This window comes from Molossus molossus, unplaced genomic scaffold, assembly GCF_014108415.1.
Source record: "Molossus molossus isolate mMolMol1 unplaced genomic scaffold, mMolMol1.p scaffold_m16_p_8, whole genome shotgun sequence".
Classification (NCBI taxonomy): Eukaryota; Metazoa; Chordata; class Mammalia; order Chiroptera; family Molossidae; genus Molossus; species Molossus molossus.
Window position 1 is genome coordinate 99231115 of NW_023425402.1, and position 21470 is coordinate 99252584.

Genomic DNA, 21470 nt, shown 5'->3' on the forward strand with positions numbered 1-21470 from the left:
CCTTGTGCAGCTGCCAGTAACCTCTAGCAGCTTGAAGGAAAAGATCATAAAAGCTCCTTAGTGTGTTCTTTCAGTTGCCTGAACAGAGCTGTAATGTTGTATACAACAGAAATATATTAGTATCTCCCTATAATTTTACACGCACACACACACAGTTTTCTGTTTATAATTTCCCTCCCCATCTCTTTGCCCTAAACATTATAATAAGCTCATTCATTCCTCACTCCTCTTGGCTGCATGATGTTTTTAAATTAGTTAGTCCTGCAGTGCTTTCCCGGGGAACAAGAGGTTGTTTGCAAATGGTACTGAGAGAGGCAAGCTGGCTATGCAGGAACGCGCTACCAATGAGACATTTAAGACCAGTAAACCGGCCCCCGACTCTTAGAGAAATGTTTGCTGTGTTGGCTCAAGGGGCAGTCAAGCCTTCTGCCCTTTAGATATAAAGATATTCTAATACTCTGCCGATGAATAAGCAGACACCATAGGGGCGAAAAACTGGTCTGCAGAGAAGTTCTCAGGCGTGGCGATTGCCTGATTGCACAAACATCTCCTGGTCGATTTTCCCCACAATCCGAGAGAGGAAGAGGCATGAATAGGAACGTGTGTTTGGAGCGGTGGGGTGGGGCGGGAGCCGAGGAGACACTTCCCCGCCCTCGGAGGGGACGGTAGAAAGAAGCAAAGCCTCGCGAGGAACCTGCCGCACGGTTCCCTTCCCTGTCCCTTCCCTGTCCCCTTCCCGGCGACCCCCTGCTCAGGGCAGAGGCCGCGGGTTTCAAGCGCTCTGGGACTGCAAGGGGAAGCACAGTCCCCCATCTCCGGCAGAAAAGGGCACGGTCACCCGCGCAGAGGGCCATCCCTGGCACAGGACCCACGCCTGTCCTCTGGCGTGTCCACGCGCACACATTCCTGCCTCGGTGCGCAACTCCCACGCCTGGGGCCCCTGGCCTGCCGGCGCCAGATCCGCCTCCCGGGCCGGACCGAGAGGGTCCTCGGCGTCTTTAAGGCTGCGGCCCGCCCCTCGGTCCTCCCCGCCCTCCCCTAGAGCCGCCGCTCCTCCGACCTCCCCAGGAGCCCGCGGCCGGCGCGCGGAGCAGGTGCGGGCGGCCCCTCGCATGCCGCTGCCCGGCCCGAGGTGGTAGCGGCGCCGCGCTCCGCCTGCCCCTCCTCCCGGCCTCACTCGGGCTCCGGAGCGCGGGGACATGTCGGTGGCGACAGGCAGCAGCGAGGCGGCCGGTGGGGCCGGCGGCGGCGGCGCGCGGGTTTTCTTCCAGAGTCCCCGGGGCAGCGCTGGCGGCAGCCCGGGCTCGAGCAGCGGCTCCGGCTCCTCCCGGGAGGGCTCGGCGGTGGCGCCCGTGGCCCCCGCGGCCGCTGCAGGGCAGGGTCAGCAGCAGCGTCGCCACCAGCAGGGAAAAGTGACAGTGAAATACGATCGCAAGGAGCTTCGGAAACGGCTCGTGTTGGAGGAGTGGATCGTGGAGCAGCTGGGACAGCTCTACGGCTGCGAGGTACCCGGGCACCGGGCCTGGAGGGTCGGGGGGCTCCCTCGTTCGATGTGCCCACACAGGGATTCTCCAGGGCTCCAGCTCCTGGGTGCGCACCGTCCTGACTCCCAGGGACCCAGCTCTGGGAGCCGGGAGCGGTGCGTTCTCTTTCCAGGGTGCCCTCTGGCCCCGGGCACCCTGATTGGGACGCCTCTGCCCGGATTCAGCTGTCGGGTGCCTGGAGAGATGCAGGTCCCCTTGATGGCTGTGGGTGATGATGTGGGGTTAGGTCTTGCTCAGTGTATTGCATTTTTCGAGCCCCGGGGGTTTCTGGGCTCTAGTTGCTGCTACTAAGAAGCGGGGCTTGGAGGGGTTCACCCCAGCTGCGCCCAACACCACGGAGAACAGCACTTGCTCCTGGGATCCTGGTAGCCCTGATTTTTGTGGAGAGGGAGCAGGAAAGGGACCCGAACCCTGCTTAACAGAAGGGAGAGGTTCTGGGCATCTTAATTCTACATCAGAATCAGGAGGCGAACCATTTCCCTTTTCCAGCCAGCCCCAACGCGTGTCCCCATAATTCCTCCTTTCATTTATCAAAGCTGCACAGGGTGAGCTTTGTTGAAGCAGCTTTCTTGCTTCCTGCCCAAGCTCCGTTTCTCCTGTTGATGGGTGCAGAGTGAATGCCTTGGGCAACCTCAGAGGGCGCCTGGATGGAAGGAAGGTAACTCAGCGGGTGGTCAGGACACTGTGACCTCTCACAGCACACTGCTCTGACAGAACTGTTTAGAATAAACTGTAACAAAGGAGGCTAGAAAAATGACCAAAGCCAATCTGATCTCTCATTTGATTCTTTATAATAACAGTAATTTTAAATGAAGTATTCTACTTCTCTTAAGGGAGTGGAGTTTCGAAAGGGTGGAGGAATGAAGGTTAATAATTTAGGATATGGCTTCTAAGCTAAAGCTATAGGTTTGTGTCCATACAACTGTTATACAACTGTTGACTCTCTTCAGGGAACATGAAAGTCAGGTGAACTCACTCACTGGCTTTCCCCCTGGTTTGGTATATTGTTTCTCACACATTTTGTGGCCTATTGTGAATACATATCTTCCTTAACATTCTCATCACACAGGGAAACAGCGTTCTCATTATGGACTACTGATGAATGGTTATGATATAATGAAGCTTGACTATATAACTAATGGGCTTGTAAAAATATATTGTTTTGCCAACCCAGCTCTTATAAAAAAAACCATTCTAATTGCATAAATAACAACTGGCCAACATCAGAAGTGTTCAAGGTTTTTTAAAATAGGAAGTTGGCAGAACTCTCCAAAGAAACAATGTATTTGAATTCGATGGGATTACTGTTGGAGTGGCGGATATGCACTGTCTTTGCCTCTGTGGGATCCAATTAATTTTCATTTATTTCACACTGGCCTTTATACTCCATTTTGTATTTGGAGAATATTTGAGGTTATAGAAAAACTGTTGTTGAAATTAACAATGCTTTAGCAGTACTCCTTTTATGGGAGACTAATTAGATGGAGCTTGGGCAACTAGAAGGAGTTCCAGCCTCTCAGTAGGTTGGCAATTCATGTATTTTCAAAATTCTTCAGAATACTTGGGAAAAAATGGAGAATTGATGGTTCACTATATTAAACAAGTAGGTATAGTTTTTGAAGGGTAAATACAACCTTGAATCCTTTCTTTGTTATTCTCTCATTTTAGACCTCCAACGTAAAGCAAAGAGCTTTGATTTGCAAGATGGGTTTTTGTGGTGAAATGATACAAGATGCCATATGCTGCCCCCTGTCATTAAAATGTGACAAACATTTCTCTTCAAGTCGTTTGTTCTGTCATTTTAGACTGAAGGAATATAAATCACTGAGGAGGTTGTTGGCAATTTGTAATTACTATGCTGATGGCACACCTCATTTAGTCACCGAAAGCATGTGGACTAGTAAGTAGCCATATAAAGGATTGTCTTCTTCCATCTGGTTCTCCACTGGTAGGGCTCTGTTTTCAGCTTGGGTTTTCTGGTCTAGAAGCTGCTTCTTGCTGATAGCTTCAAGAAGGACCTACCCTGGCTTATAGCCCTGAATCTCAGGAATACGAAGGTTAGGAAATACTCTTTTTAACACCTAAAGTTGGTAATTTTTTCAAATGTTTATCACATGAAACTGACACAGAAAGCCAATTTGCCAGATTTCAAATTGATCAAAGGTTTGAGCTAACAGCCAAATGAGGTAGGGGGATGGGGGTAATTAACACACATTTAATTTCACAAGAGATTTTATCAGGTAGGTCAGCAGTTAGATGACTTGTTTACAGAGTAGAAAATAATCTTTCGGAGTGTCGCAGAGCATGATATTTAAAATGAGACAGGAGTGGAAAGAAGAAAGGCACTTCTTGGCTGTGGTCTTATCTAAATAATTTCCTGGCTGTGGTCTTATCTAGAAATTTGCACTGGCCAGTCAGTTTTATATGGAGAATAATGTAAACGCAAGATTTGAGGAGAGCTCATTAGGTACCGGGTGGTGTTCCAGGCACTTGTATGCGCTCATTCAGTCTTTATAACAACCTTATGAAGAGGGTGCTGTTAGTATCTCTGTTTTACAGATGAGGAAACTGAGACAGAAAGGTTAAGAGGCTTTCCCAGCTCACATAGCTGGTGAATAGCAGGGAATGGGGCTGGGGGTTTGAACCCAGGCCTGCCTGTAACTTTTCAGGGTCTCATGCAAGAAAACAGATGGGGGCCCTCGTAAAACATGTCTAAATATTTTAAAGTTATGAATTAAGCTAACAAATGAGCATTTATCTACCTACTTGGACAAAAATATATTCAGAATGGCCTGGGAAGTTAGGTTTGGATTTTGAATTCTCAGACTTCCTAGAGTTCATAGCTGGAATGCAGTTGGGAGAATCTGCCCTGGGCCTGGGGCCTGCTTCCCTGGTGCACTCCCACCTGGAGAAAAGTCTAGTGTCCACATGCATGTCCAGTCTTTGTCCACACCCTCTGCCACCCCTCTACCATGCCTCTGGCTCAGACTAGTGACAAAGTCCTGCACTGGGAAGACAGATCTGGGAGGAGCCCTGGAAGTGGCTGGGTACTTGATCAAGGAATTCTGGAAACCTGGAACATAGCCTAAAACCAGTGGAAGGACATCAGTTTTGGCCGGGAGGTCCACTGGATTCCAGGAACTCTTCAGGAAGACGGGTGTGGCAGGAGCAAGGCCCAGCCCTCCTCACCCAGTTGAAGGCGTATGGTTTCACAACGCATCTTACAGTTTTTGGGATACGTAGATAAATGCTTTTATAGATTCTAAAATGCTTATTTTGTTTATATTTATTTTCCATTTCATCTTCTTGTACAGGTAGTTAAATTTTCACTTGGGAATTTGGTTATAATGAAACTGTTAGGTGAAATCTATATCCACATTGAAGGCTTTCTGTTTTAAGACATTTTCCTATCTCTTCCAAACCCTGACGGGTTTTAAGAGCATTTGCAATCTGTCATAGCGTCTATGTGGACAAGTCTTGCAAGATGACTTACTGGACAAGTTGTATCAAATTGCCCAGCATCAAGATAACATCTGTACTTCCAGTTTTGCAATTCCATTTGCTTTGGAAATAACAGCCTGTTGTTCAGAATATTGAAATGCCCGGGGCAGCCTCACCATAAGCAGACTTGTGCACTGAGGGTGTTTTCTGAGTGGTTATCCAGACGGTGCCTTTAGGAGGGCTTTCTCCTTGCTGCAGCTGTCTGCATTCTCAAAAGTGGTTTCTGGCATATTACACCTTTTCTTTTTACTTTTATTAATTTATTTTGTTACAGATGTTTCTCCTCCCCCCCCCCCCCAGACACCCTCTGCCCGATCCCACCTGCTCTCCCCCAGCATTGTTGTCCATGTCCATTGGTTACGCACACATGCATATAAGTTCTTTGGTTTATCTCTCCTCCGCCGCCCGACCCCCTCTTCTGAGGTTTGTCAGTGTGTACCCTACTATTATGTCTCTGGGTCTATTTTATTCATCAACTTATTTTGTTTGTTGTATTCTACAGATAACTGAGATCATGTGATATTTGTCTTTCTCTGATTGCTTTATTTTGCTTAGCATAATACGGCATGTCGTCTCAAAGGATAAGAGATCTTTGTCACAGCTCCATTGTGTATATGTAGCACAACTTTTTTATCCACTCATCAATTGATGAACACTTGGGCTGTTTTCAGATCTTAGCAATTATAGTGCTGCTATGAACATGGGGGTACATATATTCTTTCTGATTGGTGTTTCAGGCTTCTTAGGGTATATTCCTAGAAGCGGGATCACTGGGTCAAATGGCAGTTCCATTTTCGATTTTCTGAGGTAACACCATACTGTTTTCCATAGTGGCTGCACCAGTCTGCAGTCCCACCAGCAGTGCACTAGAGTCCCCTTTTCTCCACACCCTCGCCAACACTTGTTTGATGATTTGTTGATGGCGGCCATTCTGGCAGGTGTGAGGTGATACCTCATAGTCATTTTAATTAGCATCTCTTTGATGATTAGTGACATTGAGCGTTGATTCATATGTCTCTTGGTCATTTGTATGTCCTGTTTGGAGAAGTTCTCTGCCCATTTTTTTTTTTTTTTTTTTATCCTCACCGGAGGACATATTTTCCATTTTTTTGTTCAGGTAGAGTGGGAGGGAGAGAGAGGAAGAGAGAGAGAGAGAGAAACATCGACGTGAAAGGGACACATCGAGTGGCTGCCACCCGCACGACCAACCAGGGCCGGGGACAAACTGCAACCGAGGTACATGCCCTTAGCGGGAACCGAACCCGGGTCTCTCGGGACCGCAGGCTGATGCTCTAACCGCTGAGCCAAACCGGCCAGGGCTCTCTGCCCATTTTTTAATTGGATTCTTTGTCTTCCTTTTGTTGAGTTGTATGAGCACTCTATATATTTTGGAAATTAACCCCTTATCTGATGTATGGTTGGCAGTTATGCTCTCCCTTTCCATTCCGGTGCTGGTTTCGTTTGCTGTGCAGAAGCTTATTACATCGTTTCATCTTCCCTGAGTTCCTACTATCCTCAGGCTGTAGATCAGTATTTTTCAAAGTTTTTTGATGGTGACCCATAGAAAGAAATACTTTTTTTGATTGTTGCCTGATACACACACAGACACATGGACCCAAGAGTAGAGCCACAAAGCACCATCTAATGTTACTATGTATACCAAAGAAAAAATTATAAAAGAAACATAAAATGCAACTTTATTAATGTTTAAATCTGACATTCTGTTCTAGTATTTCATTTCCTAGTTGCTGGTTGTAACCCTTTATGTTGATTTCATAACACATTTTTGGACTATTTTCTGCAGTTTTAAAAATACTGTTCCAGGAATGGAAAAGCCTAAACATATATAATAAAATCAGCTGACATTTCTTGAGTGCTATTTATGTACCAGATATGGTTTGTGTAATCCTCATAACAACCTCTGATATTCCCACTTTATGGATGTGGAAACTGAGGCATGAGAAGTCTAGACGTTGCTCCAGGGCCCTCAGGTTGCGGGATGTAGCTGAGCAGGGATGTGTCTAGCATGTCAGATGGCACCTTGACCACTGCATTGTACTGCCTCCGGGCAGGGCAGGCCGCGTACTTTCTGTAAACCCTGTCTTTTGCCTACTGTCAAGGTGTGATTATTGCAACTTCTCAGTAGACTGATAGTGCCTGTATGGGGACACCACTGTCTGCGGTTTTGTTCTTGTCCCTGGATCAGGCCTCTTGTTTTAAGTTCAAGTCCTTGCTCTGTATGTAGATTCACCTCCACAACATCAAATCAGCCTGTTACTGCTGCCTTGCGAGTCCCTCAGCGGGAGGCAGAAACTGCTGCTTCGAATTTGGCTTGTGGGTTATTTGGTGAAACACCATTTGTGTTGGTATTTGAGAATGAAGAGCGTTTTACACAAAACTGCTTTAAAAAAAATCTCCATAAAGTAAGTCTGTAAAATGTTAAGGAATAAATTAAACACGTTAACAGTCCATGAATAAAAGATCTCTAAATTGCCAAAGGAAGGAAAGAAAACTGCACTGCGCATACTTCCCTTTGGAACAGAGCTAGGGGAACGTGGTGTGGGGCCGTGTAAAGATAGTGCTTTGAAGCTGGATGACCCTGGAGTCACTTCATGGCCGCAGCGTTCCGTGGTGGTCGGAGGTTAGGTGATTGATTGCCTTAGCCTCGCTCAGCCTCACTTTCTTCCTCTGTTTAAAGGAATCACCCTGGCCTGTTTGAGGGTTGTTAGGAGGACCAAATGGGTAAGACATGGAACACAGAAGGTGGGCACTGTTGTAATCTGAACCATAACCGGCCCCTAATGGTTGGTTATTGTCTACGATGAGGGGAGAAGGCAGAAGAGGGAAGAAAATGGGTATTCACATCTACTTGGTGACAGAATTTGGAGAAGGATGTGTGAGTACTTGGAAGTCAAGTTGATGTGCATATGTACTTGAACATGGGCAAATATTCTCTATACTGTTTCCCTTTTTCCTAGAGCCCTCCTCATTCTGGAAGTTTCTGTGGCTTTCTATATAGGTGTAGAGCAATGAGAGTTCAACAGTTCGAAGGTGGGATCTGTCTTAATTTTCTTTGTCTATGGCCAGTGTAGAGCACAGTTCTTCAACCATGATGCACTTGTTTGAATGAATGAAAAGGGGTCAGTCTCCAGAAAATCGTTGAAAAGCCACCAATGTTTTAATACTGAATTACTTGGTGTATCTCCATTGTGGTCATGGCTAAGGAACAAAATTGACCTGTGATTTTGTTATAATAATCCATATCATACTCTTGCACCCTTACTGGTTTATGTCAGCATTGCTGAAAAATACACCTTCCTTCATTGATTTACTTGCTTCAAGCAGGAATTTAAAGATTGCAGTGGCAGCTAATTGATTTTTAAGCTTAGATGGAGAGCTTTCTATGAATATTTGATCATCCCCATGTCTCCCGTCTACTCTCTTTTTCTTCACTTCCACTGGGTCCCCTGCCACATCAGTCCTGCCTGCTGTTCTCATCATTGACCTGTGTTCGCTTCTAATGTCTTCTGTTTCTTTCCCAGCTTTGAAACAACCTGGCCGCCTGTGGCACATCTGGCCTAGCTTGTAGCTCTCCTCAAAGAAGCCACCTCTTTCTAGATGGAGGGAAGAACAAAGTCTGAATGGTTCTGTTCTGCACGTGGTGTGCGCACGCTTTGTGTTTGTGGTTTACTCTTGTGTCCTATTTCCTGGCACTCGATGATTTTAAGCCTTCACCTGTCTTTTCAAGGCACCTTTGCTGTTATTCCCCTTCTCCTCGGAGGTGTCCAGCAGCCTCCCCCATCCAAGCCAGTCCAGCCCCCTCCCAGCATTGCCTCCCTCACTCACCCTCCCCTCTCGCTGCCATGTCGACCTCTCTCCTGCACCCCGCACATGCAAAGTTGAAGACTTTTACTTGTGTTAACAACTAACCCCCTATCACAAAAACACTTTTCTCAATCCTGTATGCCCTCTGGTTGCTACCCCATCTTTCTCCTTCCCCTACTATCCATTTTTCCAGACCTTTCTCCATCCATGATGCACACTGTTTATCCCCCAGTCTGGCGTCAGCTCCCAAAAGGCTTCCCTGAGGACCTCGAGGCTTCTCAGTCCAGGGGTCTGTCTGGGTCTGTATTCCACTTGTCCTTCTGTGGCAGTGGATGCTCTCACCATTTCCTCTGGCAGCTTTTGCTTTCTGAGGCCGCCCCTGCCGGTTCTTACCCTGTGCCCGGCTCCTCCCAGTCCCCTCCTGGGCTTTCTGTCCCTCCACCTCTCCCGTGATGTCACACAGGCCCGGGGCCCTGCTCCCTCTCTTCTGTTTGTTCACTCCTTTCTGGGGGTCAGGACTGTTCCATATGCCGACAGCTCTGCAATCTGCACTTTGAGCCCAGCTCTGTTCCTGAGAACCAGACATAGGCGGAGGGTTTTGGAGTGGACAGCTGCGCTCAGCCGCAACGTGGGAGCCTCAGATACAGTGTTTTCTGTCCACCTCTGCAAACCGACTCCTCTTCCTCCCTTCCCTCGGCGAATGGCAGGCATTGCCCTCCGCAGATGTCCCAGCCAAAGGGCGCACTGGTGTCCTCTGCCTTGCCCGGCACGCCCAGCAGTCGTGAGGTCGTGTGCATGCTTGCTCCTCGGCTCTGGAACCCGATTCCTGACTTGTCACAGCCACTGCTTTGGTCCAGCACCTGAATTATAGCAACAGACACTTCGGTCTCGTCCCCTCGAACTACTGCTAGTCCCAGAGTCCTGCTGCTGTGACCCGTCCTCTGCTGTCGCGACCAGTTCTGCCAGGAGGGCAGCTCTCTGTGAGGGCGGGTGTTGCATAGCCCTTTCCCCACCGGCAGACCTCCCAGTGCCTCTGTGCGCAGCTGTGTCACCTTCATTTCTTCATGGCAGAGAGGAAGAAGCCGACATCAGAGAAGGTGCTATTTGTCCTTGTGCAAGGTCATGCTGATTCCAGTCACATAGCCACCATGCTACCATTGATCCCTGCAGCAACATTTATTAAGCTCCTACTGCCTACCCTGTCCTTGCAAGAGTTCATGAATTCTCCAAGGTAGGTGAAGAAACTGAGGCACGGAGAACTGGGGCAGCAGTTCCTGGTGAGGAGGCCCCACCACTCGGAAATGGCTGAGTCAGGATGGACCCCGGTTCTGTCTCTGCTGCCTGGGCTGGGGCCCCTTCCTCTGAGTGTCAGAGCCCCTTGCACGGCCAGGGTGTTTCCAGAATCCAGACTGGAGCTTGTCATTCCCCATGGCCTTCAGGACAAAGAGTGAGCACCTTTCTATGAAAAGGGCTCGGGGGACTGACCTGCCCACTTCCCTGGTCTCGTCTCTTGCCACTGTCCCCACCATGCTTCTTCAGTTATGAACCGAGATCCTGAACAGGGTAGACAGGAACCCTTTTGCATTTGCTTCTCTCTCTTCCAGAATCATCTCTGTCTCTCCTCACCTTACCTGTTCATTGCAACCTGTTCTTCAGGCTTACCGTTGTGCTGTCTCCTCAGGAAGCCTCTCTGATATGTCCCCTCACCGGCAGGCTTACAGGCCTTTGCTGCTTGTTCTTACCTTTCCTTGGCACCCTTTCTATAATCCTGACCCCTCACCCCCACTCCCCACTCCCAGCCGCAGCTTCTAAGGGGCAGAACCTTATGATCTCTGCAGCCGCACTGCCTCTTGCACACCTGGCTGCACTCAGGTGCTCTGTCCCTGGCTGTTAAGTGAATGAGGCAAACTGGCCCTCAAGGGAAGTTGGCACAGTTTCTGGTGCTGTGTTTTGCGGAAATATATACCGCAAATGGACTGCATTCATGTAATTGGGCTCTGCCGGTATTAAAAATCTGCTCTTTCATCGTTGGCTGTAAATTTTGGTTCTTTTTCATGGTTATGAGTTATGTCTACACAGTCCTTTGAACCTGTGAACTAAAAGGAAGTTGTTATGGAGTACAGCACAGATGCATGGGTGATAAAAGTCTCCCGAGGAAGTAATCACAGGTCACTGCCATTCTTTTCTGTAATTTTCATTTTTCAGGATGTACACGGATACTATTTTATTTGCACAGTAATTGTTCATTTCTTTGGGACTGGAAATGCTTGCTGTGCTAGGAAGTGCTGAGGGCTTCTCCATCAGCAGATGAGGTTCCGAGCCACAGGTTCACACAGGTCTTTCGAGAACAGGGAGTGAAAGCCAAGATTCCTGCCTCTGCCAAAAGTTCGGGCCAAGGAATTCTCCCCAGGTCTTCCTTAGTCAGCCCTGACTGGCATTTTGGAAATCTGTTCCACTGTGTGAAAGCTTAGAAAAAAAGAGGAGACCAGAGTGTGGATTAGGCTCTAAAGCATCACTTTCTGGTTGAGGAAAAGGGATCAAAGAAGGGCTTTTCCTTTTGGAAAGAGACCTTAGGGCAGACTATGGAAGGAACTGTGGAGGGGTAGGGATATTCATTCATTCATTCATTCAGCAGATATTTACATAGATGAGAAAGGGAACAAGAAGGCTTCATCCTTTAAACTGTGTAAGGGAAGAAGTAGAAAAAGTAGAGGAACCCTTTCGACACTAGGAGAATGTAGGTGTCCGTGAGTGCAGGTCCTTTGATGACAGAGACTACTCCCTCTTCACCGTTGTGTTAGTACATCTAGTAAATTACTTACTGTGTAGCAGGTGTGTACTTCCTTTCCTCAGAGCTCATTTCCAGGAAAGGGTATGCTAAATTCATGGACGTGATAATGTCAACAACTAAAAGCACTTTATTTATCTTTCATTTTAATGGAAAGTAAGGACTGAGTAAAAGAAAGTAATGTCTTACCAATTAAACTTAAGGAATTAAGAAACCTGGGCAGGTTTATAAATAAATAACACTATTTGTGGGCTGTGGGACCTTGTTGGAATCTCTGAAACGAAAACATGTCACTTGTTCCCGGGTGATATAGCAGGAAGGGCCCTGGTTTGCGGAGCTCCGTTGTAGCTCCACGACCTTGGTAGGTAATGTTCTTGACAGACTTGTTTCTGGGTTTTCTTTCTCATCTGAAAAAAATGAGGATGGTCTAGGGCTTTCTATATTAAAGCTGGGTCTGCATTGGGAAAAAAATGAGATTTAATAAAAGAGGGTGATATTTAAAGTAGTAATAGGAAGGTCTTTGTCTCTCAAGGCAAACCTGAGACAAGAGTTTGACTAGTTCACCAAAGGATGATCTAATTTACATAGTTAATTTTAGTAGCTAAAATGAGCCTGCATTTATCCATTCTTTCCTTGGCATGATCTCTGGGGTAATGAGACTTAAGGTAGGAAGGATCAGATCGAGAAGCCTTAAAAAAAAAAAAAAAAAAACCCTCCTAACCCTCCAGCACTTCCTCCCCAGTATTGACTTCCAACTTTTAAGTTGAAATCTGATAAGCGCAGTTACTCATAGCTAGCTACCCTATCTGCCTTTTTTTTTTTTTTGCTTTAATTGGGTTAACCTTTAAGAAGAGCTGGCATATTTGACTTAAACACTTTCAGTATATAATTTATAATATTGGCTGTCGTTGGGCCTTTCCTGTTCTTATTATTTGTCCTTTAGCTTGGCAGCTCATCATTAACTAATGGTGGTACTTATTTTAACTTGAACATTTGTGTTGAGATATAAAATGAGCATGTGAGAAGGAAAATCACAGTAGCTTTAGGAAATGAAATTAAAAAAAAACGAAGGGTACAAATTAGCCTAAATTAGAAGCTAAATAAATGAACACTAAACAAATTAATTTTCACTGGGGAATTTATTCCTGGAATGTCCCTTTATAGTTAGTTTTAGAACTACTGTGACAGAACAGAAAAAAGAAATGAAGGTTTCTCATTTTTGTAGGAAGTGAAAAACGGAATTTATTCCTCTTTATACTATTTGTTTATTTCATGTGCTGATGGAATTCGTAAAAAACCATCAGATAATCTCATTCAATGCACACAGAAGCCTTTTGATGTAAGTATTTATGTCACTTTAAAAATGAGAAAACTGCGGCTCAGAGGGACCTAGTACCTGCCCACGTTTGACTCGCCAGGAGGAAGAGGAGGAAGACTCAGACTTGGAAACGAACATCCGTTTTGCCTTCACTGCCTGACCATTTCCGTGAATTCTGTATGTTTGACCTATACGCCTGGCAAGGCTTTTCTGCTTAGTTTATTAGATACATTTTCAAATATGCTTCATCTTTAACAATTTACAGGACCCCTTTATTTCTTAGAGAAGCCATTTACAGTGTTGAGCTCTCTCTTTAGAAAAATTCAAATCCATTAGTTCTCAACTATATATCCCCAGGAGCATGTTCCTTATTTCACTGATGGCTAGGTCTGCAGAGCCCTTAGTATTAGCGCCCTATGCTCTCTGTCTACCCACTGAGATGGAATTTGGGGGTTAAAAGTAAGAAATGCCCCTGAAATTAGCTGGAAGATACAGAGTAGGTATTTTATTCTACATGTTTGAAAATACCAGCTCTTACCTTTGGCATGATTAGAAGTAAAGAAATAATGCTTCTTCTAAATAAAATGTGAAAAACCCTTGACGACAATTTCTGCTTCTGTTAAAGGATGTTTTTGTTCTGAGCACTGCGGTCAATCATTGGTTGATATCTTTTCTGTTTTATTTTTTAAAATATCTTTTATTGATATTTATAGAGAGAGAGGAAGAAAGAGAGAGAAGCGTCGGATTGGGCCTGCAACCCGGGCATGTGCCCTGACTTGGAATCCAACCAGAAAGCTTTTGGTGTGCAGGATGATGCCCAGCCAACTGAGCCACACCAGCCAGGGCATCTGTTACCTTGTATATGTCAACAGTGCGGCGCACATCACTGCTTCATTCATTTCTGCTAATAGTACATCAAATTTGATTCCAGTGAGAAATTGAGTTTTCAGATTGGCAAAAATGTCTTTTCAGCTTAGCCCTCGTGAGCTACTACTCTACCTAACAATTCTAATTAGTCAACTGGTTTTTCTCCTGCTAGTCCTGGGGTGTGGAAGCTCTCTGACAAGTCACAAGAAAGTGAGTCATGGATTGGGTGCTAAAACATGATTATGCTTGCTGTAATGAAAACACCCTACAAATATTACAACTAAAGAAATAACATATACTATCTTTGGTAGACAAGTGCCTTTGTTCAGTTAAAATGTTCCACTTCTTCATCAAACCCCAGATGGTTCAGTATTTAGTGATCTCATGCCAGAGTAGTTTTTATGGGTGGATAATGAAAACGTCTTTGTATCTAGGTAAACAGACTACCACCTCACCTAGCCTGAGACTCTCAAAGCATTTAGCTCTTAGTGTTGCCTTAAACCTCTGGGATATGCCCATGTTCAACTTCAGAGAGGGACAGTGGGCTGTGTTTAATAAGTAAAGAATTCAAGCTTCAGTTAACTTACTACTCCAAAGAAGGAGAAAATGAGGAACTAGTTCATTGATCATTGACACCTTACATAAACTGCCTGCATAAAGCAATCTGAACAGTGAGGGAGGGCAAAGGGTGAGATACAGAGCCCATGCAGAACGTTGAGTAAAGTGAAATCCAGATTCTCAAACCAGCCACTGTGACTTGAGACACTGACCTACTTGCCTCCTGGGTGCAAGGCTTTGAGCACATGGGGTGGTTGTGGGTGTGAACCTGCTTTCCTTTTGGGGAACTGACGCTCCTCTCTTTCTACTTCTTGGCCCCACTTTACAAAATCAAATTAAAAGGGAAGTTCCTAAATACGGCTTTTTACTGGCGGTAGGAAATAGTTTGTCCCATTTCAGAGATCCCTATTGGTTGTGATCAGGGGTACTTTTTATATCCTTCTGTCCAAGTGCAAGGAGTCACATTCTGAGACAGACCCTTCCTTCTGCTGGGATAGGTGTGGGCTTGGTCTACCTAGGAGGATGAAGCAGCGCCCCAACCCCCCTTCATTCAGAGTGGCTGAGTCATCATCCCTGGCTTCCTTTAATGCCCCTTTTAAATGATATAGTCCTTTTAGGCTGTTTTGAGCATTAATGGTGTTAAAAATCATAATAATCACCTCAAGAAAAGCCCAGGATGTTTATGAAAGCACCATTAGCAACATCTGTGATCTTTTTGCCATAATTAATTCTGCCTCATGAATATATATATTCAAACTACAGGTATGTTCTTTGGCCAAAAAGAGAACAGATGCTTTTAGAGTGTTAATTTGAATATTTTTGGTGAGATTGAAGGCTTGATTGAAAATTTTGATCACACATCAGGTTTTATGAATATAGAGTTATCTAATCAGTACCTCAGAACAAAAAAAATCTTGTTGGGTTGATCTAAAAGAATTACCTTTTTAATTCAATATCATTATGACATTTGAGTTAAGTGATCATTGATAACAGTCTCTTCCGTAAGATACCTTATATGGTTGCCTAAAAAGACTCCAAAGATGCATAATAAATATTAATTAGTGTCATTCTAGGCATTTTTTTATTGTATTTAGGTTTCGTACAATGAACATGTATTCCTTTTATAAGAGAAGGAATGATCTACAGTTATTTTTAAAAAGGGCTGGGCCTCAGTGTGCCCTGCGTGGCCACCTGTGCGAGAGGCCTCCCTGCTCCTGAGCGACACCTGCACTGTCCTACACTGTCCTGCACAGGGTTGTACGGTGTTCAGAGCACCTGTCCTGGTGTTTTCCTTCTCTTCTTCCTGAGGCAGCCAGGACGCTTACATTTCTTAATTGTAAATAAGGAGAAGATAAGCCAACGATTTTATTCATATTCCGCTTTTTACCTTTTCAGAATCAACATTGATAGCACTTTTGGAAACACGATGTCACTGTTATCTTTTTGGGTAGAAAGACCGTCTCCATTGAGGATGGTGACCCCACGCACAGGGCAGAGGAAAGTCAGAAGGAAGATGGCATCTTGTCTCAGGAGCCCATCCCTTCTATCTGCTCAGGGCTCTCCTCTTCTTACCTCCAGCCTCCCCTCCATTTCAGGGGTCACCGGCTGTACACGAAAGATCTGTGCATTTCATGGTGTGGAAGTCGTGCCTCGTAAAGGAGTAGGGCACGCATACCCACAAAACTCTGCTGCTTTCTCCTCAGCTTGCCTGGACTCTGCGTCCTCGTTCAGTCCCCTTCCGCTCTGTGCTCAGCCCGCTGCTGTGTCGCTTGTCTCCACCAAGAGGCTGGTGCTCTCCGTGTTGCTAAGTCCCAGGTGCCCATCCTAGTCTTGTCCTCATGTTCTCAGAGCGTCCTTGTTTTCAATGACCTTGGCAGTTGCATGGAGTACTGTTTATGTATTTTGTAGAATGTCCCTCAAATGGGATTGGTCTGATATTTTTCTCATGATTAGACGGGTTATGGGTTTTGGGGAGGAAGACCACAGAGGTCAAGGGACATTCTCATCAAGTTGTGTCAAGAGGCATGCTGTCCACGTGACTTCTCACTGTTGATGTTGGCCTTGACCGCCTGGCTAAGGTTGTGTCCGTCAGGTTTCTCCTCTGTAAAGTGACTGCCTTCCCCTGTTCCCATACTGTCCTCTTTAAAAGGAAATGCCATGTGCAGTCCACCAGTAAGGATGCTCCACCTCCTTGTGTTTCTGCATAATTGCTATGATGTTCTTTGGTATGGAAAGTTTGTTTCTTCTCCCCGATTTGTTGATTTAGTCAAGGATTTATTTATATCAGTATGGACTCGTGGATATTTATTAGGGACTTAGGTTATAATTCAATGCTTCTCTATTTATTTTGTTGCTCAAAATGTTCCAGTTTTGGTCATTGGGAGCTATTTAAATTGGCTCCTTTGTTTGTTTGACATACTCCCATCAGTGTGTGTGTGTGTGTGTGTGTGTGTGTGTGTGTGCGCGTGTTTAATACTTTCTTACTTTCTGGTACTAGAAGATCTTCCAGGTTCATCTTGTATATTTCTTGCTCCTGACTTAGAATTTGCCATTTTCCAAGGAACACTGGTTCCTTTTATTGGAGAATCATATTAGGAACCAAGACCAGGATGCTAGGTGTGCTTGTTGCTACTGGGGTGTCATTTTTTCTAGGGTCTCTGAGCAGACAGAACAAGGAACTATATGTGTGTATACTAACCTGTGTATATACACATACCTATAAATATTTCTTTTTTAAAAATGTTTTTATTGATTTTTAGAGAGAGAGAGATAGAAACATCAATGTGAGAGAGAAACATCAGTCGCTGCCTCTTGCATGCTCCCTGCTGGGGATCAAGCCCAAAACCCAGGCATGTACCCTGACCAGGAATTGAACCAGGACCTCTCAGTCCATGGGCCAACACTCAATCCACTGAGCCACACTGCCTGGACTCTATAAATATTTCTAAAAGGAACCATCAGTATCTATATTAAGCTAAACTTGAGTTCAAGCTGATGTCTCCAACTCGAATCTATTACCACCTGGATTGTTTAGCCTCCTTTTATACATCTGTAAACTCTCATTCCAACAGTGAGAAGCCTGTGGTTCCCACCACCCTCCATCTGTTCCCTCAATTATTCTGTTGTAGTATACGTGTACAGCAGTATCAGGATTCCTAACCCAGACCCTGGAAGATGGCCTGATCAGCCAGAGTGTAGTGCTCATGTGCAGTTCCTTTTGACTTTAGTCTCTTAGGCTCCACTGATTTTCAGTCACTCAGGTCCACACCTTTTTCCCATCCCTCATTCGGTGAGGTTATTTCATCCACCTGCAGTGTAGTTGGATTGTTTTGTCATGTCCTGCATTCCATTCTGGGGTCCCCCAATCTCCTAAATGATTTTTTAAAAATTTACATATGTAAGATTTATTCTTTGTGGTATGAAGTTCTCTGGATTTTGACAGATAAATAGTGTCATGTATCCACCCTTACAGTATTATATAGAGTAGTTTCATCACCCTACAAAATCGGCACTTCACCATTCAACGCTCCCTTCCCTCCAAGCCCCTGGCAGCCACTGACCTTTTTACCATTGCCATAGTTTGGCCTTTTCTCAAATGTCATATAATTGGAACCATATAGTATATAACCTTTTCAGACTGTCTTGTTTCACTTAATATTATGCATTTAAGATTCACCTCTGTCTTTTCACTACTTGGTAGCTCATTTCTTTTTATAGCTAAATAACATTCCATTGTATAAAGGTAGTTGGCATAAACATTTTCTGGCAGGCTCTTGGGTGGATATAGTTCAGCAGTTAGGGAAATACAGCGGATGCACTTTTAGGTACTAGGGCTACAACGGCGGAGCAGAGACAAAGTGCTGTGCTCCAGAAACAGGTACACACAAATGCATCAGCATGGTCCCAGCTCAAGAGAAGAGCTATGAAAGAAACAAATCAGCCTAATAGGACAAGGAGTGAATGACTGGCCAGGTTGGTGGGACCAGGAAGCACCTTTTTGAGGACTTTCATCACATTTGAACCTGAACCTAAATGATGAGAGATGATACTCACTGCCTGGGAGGATGAACTGTCCAGCAATGGGCTCAGTTAATGCTGAGACCCTGAGGCAGAAGGGACCATGACTTGGACAAGGGATTAGGGACAGGAAGCATTAAAAAAAAAAAAAGTTTTCTTGTAGTCGAACATACAAAGAACACAAATCATAAGTGTACAGGCTGATGAATTTTCTCAGACTGAGCCACATGGAACCACTGTCCAGATTAAGAACAAGAACGTTGCCGGCACCACAGGAATCCCTGTTACGCCCTCTTTCCATCATTAGCCTCCCCCTTCCACACCACTGTAACCTGATAGACTGGGCCTTCTTTTTTTTTTTTTTTTAAGAATTTTATGTCTGTTTCTTTTCTCCTGTTTCTGTGAGTGTGCGAGATACACCCACATTATTGCATGCCCTTGAGGTTGATTCATTTTAGTAGCCACATAATATGCCATGTGTGAATACATTCTAATTCTCCCCCCCCCCCCCCCCGCCCCACATTCTTTTTTTATCCATTCTGCTCTTTATAGGCATTTAAGAGGTTTCCAGTTTGGAATTACTCTGAATCGAGCTGCTGTGAACATTATTGCAAAAGTCTTTTGGTGAACAGATGTCTGCATTTCTGTTGGGTTATACACGTAGTGGTGAAAGGGCTGGTTTGTAGGGTCTGTTCAATGTCCCTAGATGTTCCCAGGTGATTTTCCTAAGTAACGTGTACTGATTTGCATTCCCACTGAAGTAAGGAAAGTCCAGGTGTTTTGTATCTTCACCAGCACTTGGTATTTTATCTTTTCCATCTGTTAGGTATATAGTGGTATTGCATTGTGGTTATAATTTGCACTTACTGAGGGCTAATGAAGTCCAGCCCCCTTTCAGATATTTATTGGCCTTTTGGGTGTCCCCTTTGCAAAGTGCCTGTTCAACTCTTCCCCCACCCCCCCCCCAAAAAAAAAACAGCAAAACTTTGGATTGAGTTGTCTGTCTTGTTCTTACTGATTTTTATACATCCTGGAAACCAGTCTTTATACATACATCTTAGTATATGAATCTGTTGTCAGAAACGTGTGTAAGCATTTTCTCTCACTTTGTGAGTTGCCTTTTTCACTTTTTAAATCTTTAGTTCTTTTGATGAGCAGATGTTCTTAACCTTGTCCAGTTCATCAGCCTTTTTCCTTTATAGTGAGTGTACTTTACATCCTGTTTAAGAAATATTTTGTTTGCTCAAAGTTTATTATGTTCTTCTGTGGTGTCTTTTGGATGCTTCATTGTTTTACCACATATATATAGATCTGCAGTCTAGCTAAACTTGATTTTTGTGTATAGTGTCATATAGACAACAAGATTCTTTTTTTTTTTTTTTTAATCCTCACCCGAGGACATTTTCCCATTTTTTGTACAGATAGAGCGGGAGGGAGAGAGAGGAAGGGAGAGAGAGTGAGAAACATCGACGTGAAGGGACACATCGAGTGGCTGCCACCCGCACGACCAACCAGGGCCGGGGACAAACTGCAACCGAGGTACGTGCCCTTAGCGGGAACCGAACCCGGGTCTCTCCGGGCCGCAGGCCGACGCTCTAACCGCTGAGCCAAACTGGCCAGGGCGACAACAAGATTCTTTATTTTCCTACCAAGATATCCAGTTGACCCAGCACCATTCATTGAAAAGATCATCCTGTCCCCACTGCACTGTAGTCACAAACCAGGGGACCTTGTATAAGCGGGTCTGTGATAGATCAGTGAGTGTGTTTTAATGTTGGGTGGGGCCTTCCTGTCTTGCTCATTATCCTCCACCTCCATTTCCTGACACAATACCCAGAAGCTATAAATGATCAATAGATATTAGCTTGTTGATGGACTGGTCTGAACTTGCCTTTAGGCATGAGTATTTAAAATACCTAGGCTCAGGATCAAAGGAAAGACACTCAGATTTCATTCTAGACAAGACTATACTTGACTAGTTATATTTTTTCAACAGTCCCAAACATGGTTTTAGATGAATTCTCTGGCTGAAGTCCCAAGGAAGGCCAGTCAGTGTCAGAGTGCCCTGTCCGTAGGAGTGTGTCCATTCAGTAGTTCAGGCAGCCACCCTACGCATTTGTCATGGGCCTACTGTGTGCCAGGCATAAATTATAACTATGAAATAGTAGGATTCTTTTCAGAGTTTTTATTTTTAATATTAGAACATTTGTGTTTCTTTACAAGTTAAATGCTCAGTGCAAGGAGGGTAATTTTTAGAACTTTCTATTTCTGGTATAGCTTTGTTGTTCTATTGTTATTTAAAAAATTTTTTTATCTGACAATCTGGGTAACAAGCAACAGGCCTAAGAATTAGAGCTTCTATGTTGTTATCAGAATATTTTAAAACAAACAAAACCCTAAAAGAGGAAGGAGATTTTTGTTTTTCTTTTTTGTTGTCATTTTTTTATCCTCATCTGAGGACATTTTTCCATTTTTTTTGTTTAGATAGAGTGGGAGGGAGGGGGGGGGGAGAGAGAGAGAGATGTGAAAGGGACGCATCAAGTGGCTGCCACCTGCACGACCAACCAGGGCCGGGGACAAACTGCAACCGAGGAGGATGCAGTGCAGGTGGGTTGCATGCTGAGTGCTGTGATTGGTCCTGGCACCTGTCCATCAGGGCACCTGTCCTTTGGGGACCTGTGTTGATGGCTTCTCCTCCTCTGCCATCTTGCCTGGCTGTATCAGAGCCCTGGTTCACGTCACAGGGCCTCTCTGCAACTTGCTTCTCTCAAGGATGTGAAAGGGGAATGGCAGTGAGGGTAGGTACCCCAAGCTGGGGCCAGCCCCCAGCATTTGCTGCTGGAAGGTGGGGCTGCCTGTGCCAGCTTCCTTGTCTACTGCTGCTTGTTTCTGGTGGCGCCAGCTCCAGCTGCTCAGGGGGCGCTGTGGCCTCTGGGAGAGGCAGCAGGGAGCTGGGCTGGGGAGCTCCGCCCCTGCCTCTGGGAAGGAGAGAGCTGGCAGTGGGACAGGGTGTGTGTGCTGGGGACTCTCACAACAGGACTTTCTTAGTAGG

At 45.2% G+C, this 21470-nt stretch overlaps 1 protein-coding gene across 1 annotated transcript in view; it reads left to right on the top strand.

Annotated features, from left to right (window-relative positions):
• The first annotated feature begins 1088 nt into the window (after positions 1 to 1088).
• The window catches only part of PPP1R14C (protein phosphatase 1 regulatory inhibitor subunit 14C), a 75855-nt gene continuing 55473 nt past the window's right edge, over positions 1089 to 21470 (top strand). Inside the window, exon 1 of the mRNA XM_036249303.1 lies at positions 1089 to 1505. Coding sequence (XP_036105196.1) covers positions 1200 to 1505 — 306 coding nt within the window. The 5' untranslated portion in view covers positions 1089 to 1199. The remainder of the gene's footprint in view (positions 1506 to 21470) is intronic.